Below are 9,847 nucleotides of genomic sequence, written 5' to 3' on the forward strand. Positions count from 1 at the left end.
ACGCTATGCTGCGAATCAAAACATAGCCTCTTTAAAGTATTAACATGTTTTGAAGTTTGTTTTATATTTTCAGCACATTTGACATAAATTGTTTATCTATTTACAAAGCTTTGTCATTAGTGATTTTCCAGTGAACCCTTAGCAGTGCTGTGTGTTTTGTGCTGTTGGGCCCAGAGAAATGCTGATGTACAAATTGAACTGAAAGGCTTGCTACTTAATCCGCTGTAGCCACCTATCCCTTAACTACGACGCCTGACACGTTTTTATCCTTAATGCCCAAGAAATGCAAAGTTCTATCTTCCCCTGTTCTTGTCCTTCACAGCCTCGGCTAATTCCTGCCAAGAGAGAGACTTAAACGTAACAGCTATTAGGGCTTCATTTTCTGCCGTGCCACCTCATATCTTGTTCAAAAAATGATGTTGACTAAATCACCCCTTTTCAGTCACCTAATATGTCATGGAAAATAAAAACAAAGGACGTTGTTGCTCCTGTGAGGGTGAAATTGTAGACTTTTGTTATTACATCATGTTCACAACTCATTTTTACATTCACAGCTGCTAGGCTGAGTCACTTCCTCTATCCTCAAGGGCCTGGATTCAACCAAACCTGCACTGCAGGAAACTGGCACCCCAGAAAATACATTTGCAGTGATAATGCATGACTTTGTGAAAACACTGTAACTAATAGCACATTATTAACACAACATTTGACCATTGAAACAACACAGAACTCATTTTGATTGTAATTGAAACATATTCTCCCCACAAAATATACATGGGAACTGTATTTCTCCACAGTGGGGAAAAGTTTCCAGAGAAATTCTAGAACACTAGAGTCCTTGAACATTCTGATTTAGAATAGAACAGAGGAAGGCAAGTGTTGATCTTCTAAGCTGTTTAAAAGCCCAAACAGAACCCATCATATCCATATCCATAATATAACATGACGTCAGACGACAAAAATCACTCCGATATTGGGGAGTAACCTCAGAAAAGCCCTTAATTGAGCGACATCTCCAGCCATCACGACAGATAACCGCGCAGCCATCACCAAGATGAAAGGGAATTTACAAGTTAAATGAAAGAATTCATGATGTGTGGTGGCTCTTTTACTCCCTGGCTGTTTCCCCTCTTGGCAGGGGCCAAATAGAGAATGTTAAATGAGGCAATTGTGTCCTGAAGGCAAAAAGAGAGGGAGGAAAAAGCATGTTCCTGTGTGCTCCTAGCCTGAGGACTATTCTCCCGCTGATGAGGTAGAGGCATGGCGTGCATCCCAAATGTATCCCCTATATACTGTAGTACACTATTTTTGACCAGGGCTCTGGCCAAAACTAGTGCACTATAAAGGGAATAGTGTACCAATTGGGCCATAGTCATAGAGGGACCCAGCAGATCCCTACACCACCAGGCCAACTTCCTGTGAGACCAGACCCTGGTCCACCTCCCTGACACATCATGATGATGCGCAGACCCACACATGATTATATTCATATCATATCAACATGCACATGGCAAAGTCACATCCTGGAAAAACTGGCCATATTCATAATATACACAAAGCCTTTATCGAAACAAACTAGCCGACCGCTATGTTATCTACAATACAGTTTCTTAGGAACTGTGCACCATGATAAATGTGGCTGATACAAGGATATACCGCAATCTATCAATTTACTCATTATTCAATATGCCAAATTATATACGTGAATGTTTATGGTGTCGTGATGAAGAGAAGTGTCAGGATGTGTATAGACACTGGTCTGTAAACATTGTATCGTGTGTCTGACTTGGCATCCTATATAGTGGGAAGGATGGCATTTCAGACTCAGCCTATGTCTGGAGCAGTAGGAAACGTACTGTCAGACAGCTATACAGACATACTCCGTGTTGACACGCTGACACTGATAATCAAAGCCTTGTTTGGGTCTTAAAAGGACGTACTTGAACAACAGCTGGACTAGAGGCCATAGCTATCCTATAATGGCCTTTGGAGAGTGATCAATATTCACATCTAAACATCTCTGTTGTGATTAGAATGCAGCCCTCTTCTTTTCTCCCCTCCCCGAAACAACAAGAAAAAAAGCTTAAATCGATGATCTTAGAGTCTAAACTAGATTCCTAAGCAGTTTGCCACTCTCGGCAGCAAGATAAGATAAACTCTCTTTGACCTAAGAGATGAAGTTGCCATGACGATCAGGGAGTCCACTTTCTCTATTGATATTTTGCTGATGTAACAACAAATGGAACCAGATCCGGCTCCTGATAGCTGTGATTAATTAATACACATATTGATCCGTACAAGCTAGAGACAAGGCTATTAACTCAAACGGCTGAAAGTCAATTGTTACCTGGGGCTCAAAAGTCATCACTTGATATCAAATCTAAATAAACTGAGGAACAAACGATTAGGATTTGTTGGGGCACCATTACCTATTCTTTTATTTTATTTACAACGGCATGCAAACGAAAAGGGACGTACGAGAGAACATGTCCTTTTAATAGAAATTCTTTGAAAGGGACTGAGCCATCTAATCCTAACCCATCTAATCCTAACCCATCTAATCCTAACCCATCTAATCCTAACCCATCTAATCCTAACCCATCTAATCCTAACCCATCTAATCCTAACCCATCTAATCCTAACCCATCTAATCCTAACCCATCTAATCCTAACCCATCTCTGTTTTAGCAGCACTAAAACTGAAAAACACTTTTGTGATCAGATCCTGAAAAACAACAATCCATGTTGAATAAATCCATTGATAACTATGAAGGAGCAGATAATGACTTGCAACAGTGAAGAGTCACTGGGATAATGGTGTTGGAATTACAGGAAAGAGGAAGACAAAGAGGAAACAGGAAATGACCTCCACCTTTTGAAACCAGCGACCCAGCGACCAATGCCTACATCTCATTGTGCTGTTCAAGCTGCACTGCAGCACCACTGTAACACACACACACTCACACTCACTCACTCACACACACACTCAGCAGCCATGCCAACTTCAGCTCAGCCTCCACTTCAGCTGGCAGTTTTTTCAACAAAGGAAACACACATCCATCCACACTCTACATTCCATTTCATAGTTGCTAATGTTATATCCGAAATGTGGCCTATAAAACGGGCGCTTAACGTCAATCTGACATACAATCGCAACAACAATACTTGAAAGTATAAATGTTAAATAAAATAGCCAGAAATCATGTGAAGACTGGAGACAGCATGCTATTTGCATACATTGGTGGTGCAACATCAGTGCTTGAGAAAGAGAGTGAAGGCGAACCGGGATCCATCCGCCAAGACGACGAGGAAGCAACACAACACAAGCTGTTATTGGCAGGGAACAGATGTTTGAGGGAAAGTTGGCATTCAACAACCATTCTTCATATGACAGAAATCTATGAGGAGCACAAGAGAGGCAGCGTGATTGTCAGGCGAATGAAAAAGAAACCCTTAAATACGAGAGGCTGGCATCCGAACACAGATATGATGATTTCCCCCCAAAACATCAGACTGCTTGAGTTGATTTACAAGTTGATTCAGCTGTGACAGAAGTCAAATAGAAGACAGCACTTCTACTAGGCAGATTACCTTTCATGACAGAGCACAAGCCTAAAGTTGACCACAATCCCTAGTCTCACACACACTCACGTATGAACAAACACACACACACTCACACACCCGTATGCATGCACAGCCAAGCACACACACACACACACACACACACACACACACACACACACACACACACACACACACACACACACACACACACACACACACACACACACACACACACACACACACAGAAAGTAGGCGTAGGCAACCAATTGGCCAAAGGAATAAATGTCACCTGATATGATAAACTGTATGCTGATGTAAGATCAAGTCTTTCTGAGCAGTCAAAAAGATCTACACCCTTAAATATAATACAGTAGTTATCCTTCTAGAATGAACATATACATACTCATCACAGTGTAGTTTCATTTCTGCACAGTATCAAGTTCTGGACCCCACTGAATGGTTTAACAGCAGAGAGGAGCAGTCCTGTATCTGGTAAAGGACTAGTTAACGCTACAACAGGAATTCACGAAGTCACAGGCAGCACCATGTACTGTAGTGAAGACAACAGTTAGGCCAGGGAAGAGTGCTAAGTCAATTTAATAAGCACATCTGACATTGGATGTCTTGTGCACGGCCCTCGCAACACCCTTCCAATAGGATGTCTCCATAAACAACACTGGGGGAAGAGGCTCCCTGCATCATCTCGGCTCATCTACACGCCACCAAACTTTGGGAGCAATTTTACAGAAAAATGACTCTGAGGGCAGGCGTTTTCCATTCAGCTCTGTTCATATCTCTGCCTTCCTATTAAGAATCAAAATGTACCCCTCAGCGGGAGAGGTATGGACACACCACAGCATAGCACTAGGAGCCACAGAGGGGTGAGACGGGGGAGGGAAGGAGGGAGCCTTGAAGGAATTCACATATTCTTCTCTAATCACAATCCGCTGAGCATCAGCCATATTTCCATAATTTCTGTCAAATTTAGCTGATCTGCTTTGGAGCGGCTAGCTGGCAATCTGGGCAATTTATTGGCATATTGGCACGGGGTGATAAGGCTAGAAACAACAGCAGCTAGCAGCTGGCCCACAGAGATGGACTGATAACATTGATATGTGCTCCCATACAAAACACCTCCTCCACTATCTCCCCTTTCTATCAAACTCTTATTACAATAAAAGTGTATGGGTTTTTATCCCTTTCTTGTGAGAGGAAGAGAGGCAAGGAGGGAGGGATACAGGGACGACCCAGAAATATAGAAGAAAAAAATCAGATGTAACGTTTCAGGGGAAAAAAACAAGGGGGAAATACATAATTTATCACAGTATTATCGGGATATCCAGGCAGCCTAATCAAGGAGCACTGAGTGACTATTTTTTGCCTTATCATCCAAAGTGGTGGAAACGGAGAGGGAATTATCAGCCGGCTGCAGATTGCTGGGTTGGAATTTTAATGGTAATAATCGGGTTTCTGATGGTATATCTTCCCTGCTTATCTTTTCCATTATCTGTCCTTATCTCCCCAGTCATCGGAGCAAATTAATGGTGCTCTTTCAGCTTCGCCTTTTTATCACCGCTCAGAGAGCACCCAAGGGGAAGGAATAAGCAAAATATTAAAATACTGCATAAATCACAATTTTAGATAACGGCCCAATGTATGCAGGATGGGGGGGAACTGCGCCCAACAACCTTTTTGTCCTTTAGAATGACTGTCTGCGCTGACTTTCTGTGCATTGCCTGGTTCCTGGTCCTCAGGCTTTTCCCTAGCTCCTAGTTCCTGGTCCCCAGGGTCTAGTTCCTGGTCCTCAGGCCTTTCCCTAGCTCTAGTTCCTGGTCCTCAGTTCCTGGTCCTCAGGTCTTTCCCTAGCTCCTAGTTCCTGGTCAGGCCCCAGGTTCCTGGTCCTCCCTAGCTCCTAGTTCCTGGTCCTCAGGCCTTTCCCTAGCTCCTAGTTCCTGGTCCTCAGGCCTTTCCCTAGCTCCTAGTTCCTGGTCCTCAGGCCTTTCCCTAGCTCCTAGTTCCTGGTCCTCAGGCCTTTCCCTAGCTCCTAGTTCCTGGGGTAGGACACATCAAGGTTTCCTTTGACCTTTCTGTTTCTAACTAATGCTTTAGTTCTTTCAACACTGTATCCTCACTCCTCACCTCTCATTAACAACCTCTTACACATGACATAGTAATTTAGGCACGCCTGGGTCACAGTGGTATGAGGATGCTCACATCAAGGCAGTACTTCTTTGCTTGACAACAAAATTCAGAGGCATCCTCCTTGTGATTGGTTCTTACACAAGTGGGTTTAGCACATCATGCTAGGCTATAGTACACAGGTTTGTGCGTATTCCTCATAGATCAGCAATGCTTTCTCTGCTCAAAATAATCACGAATAGCAACACATGCATACCAATTACACTGTACTTATACCGAGCAGAAAAGTAGTTTTTTTTCTTCGTATTATTATTAAATTACAACAAACATCATTTCAATTGTTCGGTCTACATCAAAAGAGTCTTGGAGCGTTTGCATTTAACTATAACCGGTAAGTTTATAATTCAGAACCATGATACCCACTTACATTTGGTAATCAGAACCAATTTTCTAAGTTGTTCTTTGAAAATATATTCATAGGTACTGAAAAATGTATTTCCGACTATCAACTTCTTAACTTGCCTAAAAATACTAAAATGACGGAAAATATGTTGAAACTGTAAATGCATAAAACAAGCTGTGACCGTGAGTGACAAGCCTTTGAAGATCTTTTAGAAAATAGACATTTGCAGTAATGTATTGCCATTTTGCTGATACTGCAACAACAACAAAAATAATGTTTCTAAATCTTCCTGGAATATATAATGACATTTTGTTGACTGCCATATACAGTGCAATAAATTACTGACTAATCGTAACCACTATTAAGTACATTCCTCATGTAAAAACAGAATCATAATTTACACACACACAGACACACACACACTGTATAAATGAAGTATATATTTCTTCCTCGTGCTGTATCCACATTACCAATCACACTATTACTGGAATAACTATTTCAAATATTGAAACAAAAAATATATTTTTGAATTATCTCAAATATCTTGTGAGTGGACAGTACTCATTATTTTCTCTCATCATGTCTATAAGTCCGACAACAATGAGACATCCCAAAGGAGTCTCTTCCTACCTGCTCTTCAAATAAACACAAGTCGTAGGACAAGGGATTCCCAGTGAATCAGCCCGACGTAAATGACATGGTCGACATAGAATAACCACATAGACAGTCATACAGCTAAATGACATGGTCAATATAGAATAACCACATAGACAGTCATACAGCTAAATGACATGGTCAATATAGAATAACCACATAGACAGTCATACAGCTAAATGACATGGTGAATATAGAATAACCACATAGACAGTCATACAGCTAAATGACATGGTCAATATAGAATAACCACATAGACAGTCATACAGCTAAATGACATGGTCAATATAGAATAACCACATAGACAGTCATACAGCTAAATGACATGGTCAATATAGAATAACCACATAGACAGTCATACAGCTAAATGACATGGTCAATATAGAATAACCACATAGACAGTCATACAGCTAAATGACATGGTCAATATAGAATAACCACATAGACAGTCATACAGCTAAATGACATGGCCAATATAGAATAACCACATAGGACTGTATTGTACAATAAGTGTATAGGTGGTTGTTGCAAATGCTCTTCAACACCACAAGAAACTACACTGCTTATAACAAGAAAAGTATGATGAATACGATGAATCTTTGCCAATACAAAATGAAAAAAGGCACAATAAAAAGTCACCGTTGTTTTCAAGTCTCTAAAGAGCAGAACTAAAATGCAACGTTGCTATGACCACTGTTAGTATGATACATTTCCACTGGGAAGCCTGCTAGGCCAGCCATTTCAATTCCACATTTGGAATTACATAAACACATTTCACAACTAGTTTAAAATCACAGGAAATCAAAGTGTTGGTAGTTGAAGTGATTGAAATAACCCTTGAATTATCAGAGATCCAGAGGCACAATGCTTTGTTGAAATGGGGATGAAACTAACAACAAGTACATGTAGTAATATTAAAAACCCTGTCCATTGTATTTGACATGTATATTTTAGTTATTATATTACCATGAACACTTTTCAGTATTTTTTTAATGTATATAACCTGTCCAGTTATAATTGTGTATAACCAATTATATATTTAGACAGTGACACAATCACTACCTACTCTGCAGAATGATTAGGGTTCATGCTATTATTGTAAAAGTTTTAATTTAGGTTTAATTTATTTATACAGTGTGTGTGTGTGTGTGTGTGTGTGTGTGTGTGTGTGTGTGTGTGTGTGTGTGTGTGTGTGTGTGTGTGTGTGTGTGTGTGTGTGTAGGGGACATTCCTCATTTGACATAGGTTATTCAGTATATCTGACATTAGTATTACTACATAATTGCTTAAGATATAATACTTAAATTGTTTAATTGGAAACAGAATTCCAAGAAGACAGTTTGCAAAGGATATACACTCTTTAACTTTAGGTGTTTAATGTCTGTAGATCATATCAGCACATTATAATAAATCACAAGAATAGAATCCTGATTTGCTTGACATAAATATGTCAAATATTATAAAGTAACCTATCCACTTTTTAGCAAACACCAAGCAAACTCCTATATCTGTAAAAACATCATTTGAAAAGTCAGAAGATGGAACGCCTTTCTCAGCAATAGCATATGACAGAATATGATTGATCAAAAACATAACTCATTTATCAATGAACGAAACTACACCAACAGTATCAATTAAATCTGGGATTGCCAATTGACATCGGTGCTGAAGTGACTAGTCATTCACTAACCTAATTTAACTTCTCCAACAAGCTTTGGTAGATAACAGGACAGCGAGGCTGTAAAACTTACGTTTAATTTGCCTGGGGTTGCTCTGCTTCCTTCGGGACATGCCTGCTCGAAGCTGGTCAGGAGATCCAGGTGTAGCACTGACTGGTCGATAGGTTTTGGTTCATCCAAGCACCGGTAGGGTTTGTGGTGGAAATTGAGAAAGAAAGGGTGACGAATTATGGACACTTTTTTCACAGAGTATGTCGCTCTGTCTCTTTCCTTTCTCTTCCTCTGATCTGCTCTATTTCTCTCTTGCTCGCTCTCTCTCTCTCTTTCACTCACTCTTTCTCAATGGCGTTCTCCGAGATGAGGCTGCACTGAGTTGCGATCCGCACGGACTGACTGGGGAGGTGAAAGCGTTTCGCGCTTTTGTTTGAAGATAAGGTTTGTGCCTCCACGGGTACCGTAGGACACCGCTTCTTAAACTTGACTTTTAGCTTGTGCTACCGAAGTAGTGATTTCTTAATTGTTAATTACTAATGGAATGTCACATTTTGTGGGGTTAGCCAAATAATACTCAACACATTTTGAACCACCAATATTTGGCGCGGGTTTTGGATATGCGTTTGCGTTCTAATTCCCACCATGTCAAACTTGAAAAATGCCCGTTTTAGTTTTTAGATAAAATAATTAGACAATACCACATTAGTATGAATATTTAAGTTATCTGAAGGATATGTATTTTTTTCCATTTATGAAACCCAACTGATAATTTCATAGGCCTAGAGTAAGCATTAACAGCTAGCTGTACAATTTTGCACACTGGACACAGATTCTCACTGCACACACACACACACACACACACAGCTAGCCTTGTAATTACCAGATAAACTCGCGAGATCAGGCAGCTTGCGAGTCAACACATGCACCCTTTACATTGTTCTGGACATAATGACACTATAGAAGCCTCAAATCATTTCATTGTAGGAAAAGAGAAGCACATTTCATATTCGTTGAGTTATTACAATTGCATAGTAGACCTACTTTACAATGTAAAATTAGTTGAATTCCAAATTGTACCTCCATAATACAGTTGCTGAAGCCTTCCACCTTGAGTAAAAAAAAATTAAAGCCCCCCCCCAAAAAACGTTATTGTCATGACTCTGACTTTAAGTAGCATTTCTTAAACATTCACATAAACTAGAAATGTACTTCTTCAATTAGCCAGTTGAACTGTCAAGTAAGGCAAGCAAATCGCCTGTGAAATGACCCAATCCAGGACTTTGAAATTGGGGTCTGAGACTAGGCTACAATTGAAAGGGTTAACTAGTCAACTATGCTTCATCCTAAAGGGATACTTCTGGATTTTGGCAATGAAGCCCTTTATATACCTCCCCACAGTCAGATGAACTTGTGG

At 40.3% G+C, this 9,847-nt stretch overlaps 1 protein-coding gene across 1 annotated transcript in view; it reads right to left on the reverse strand.

Moving 5' to 3' along the window:
- The window catches only part of zfpm2a (zinc finger protein, FOG family member 2a), a 167,088-nt gene extending 158,272 nt beyond the window's left edge, over positions 1-8,816 (reverse strand). Inside the window, exon 1 of the mRNA XM_065028025.1 lies at positions 8,512-8,816. Within this exon, the coding sequence (XP_064884097.1) occupies positions 8,512-8,551 (40 nt within the window). The 5' untranslated portion in view covers positions 8,552-8,816. The remainder of the gene's footprint in view (positions 1-8,511) is intronic.
- Between the last annotated feature and the right edge of the window lie 1,031 nt (positions 8,817-9,847).

Source organism: Oncorhynchus nerka, linkage group LG14, assembly GCF_034236695.1.
Source record: "Oncorhynchus nerka isolate Pitt River linkage group LG14, Oner_Uvic_2.0, whole genome shotgun sequence".
NCBI lineage: Eukaryota > Metazoa > Chordata > Actinopteri > Salmoniformes > Salmonidae > Oncorhynchus > Oncorhynchus nerka.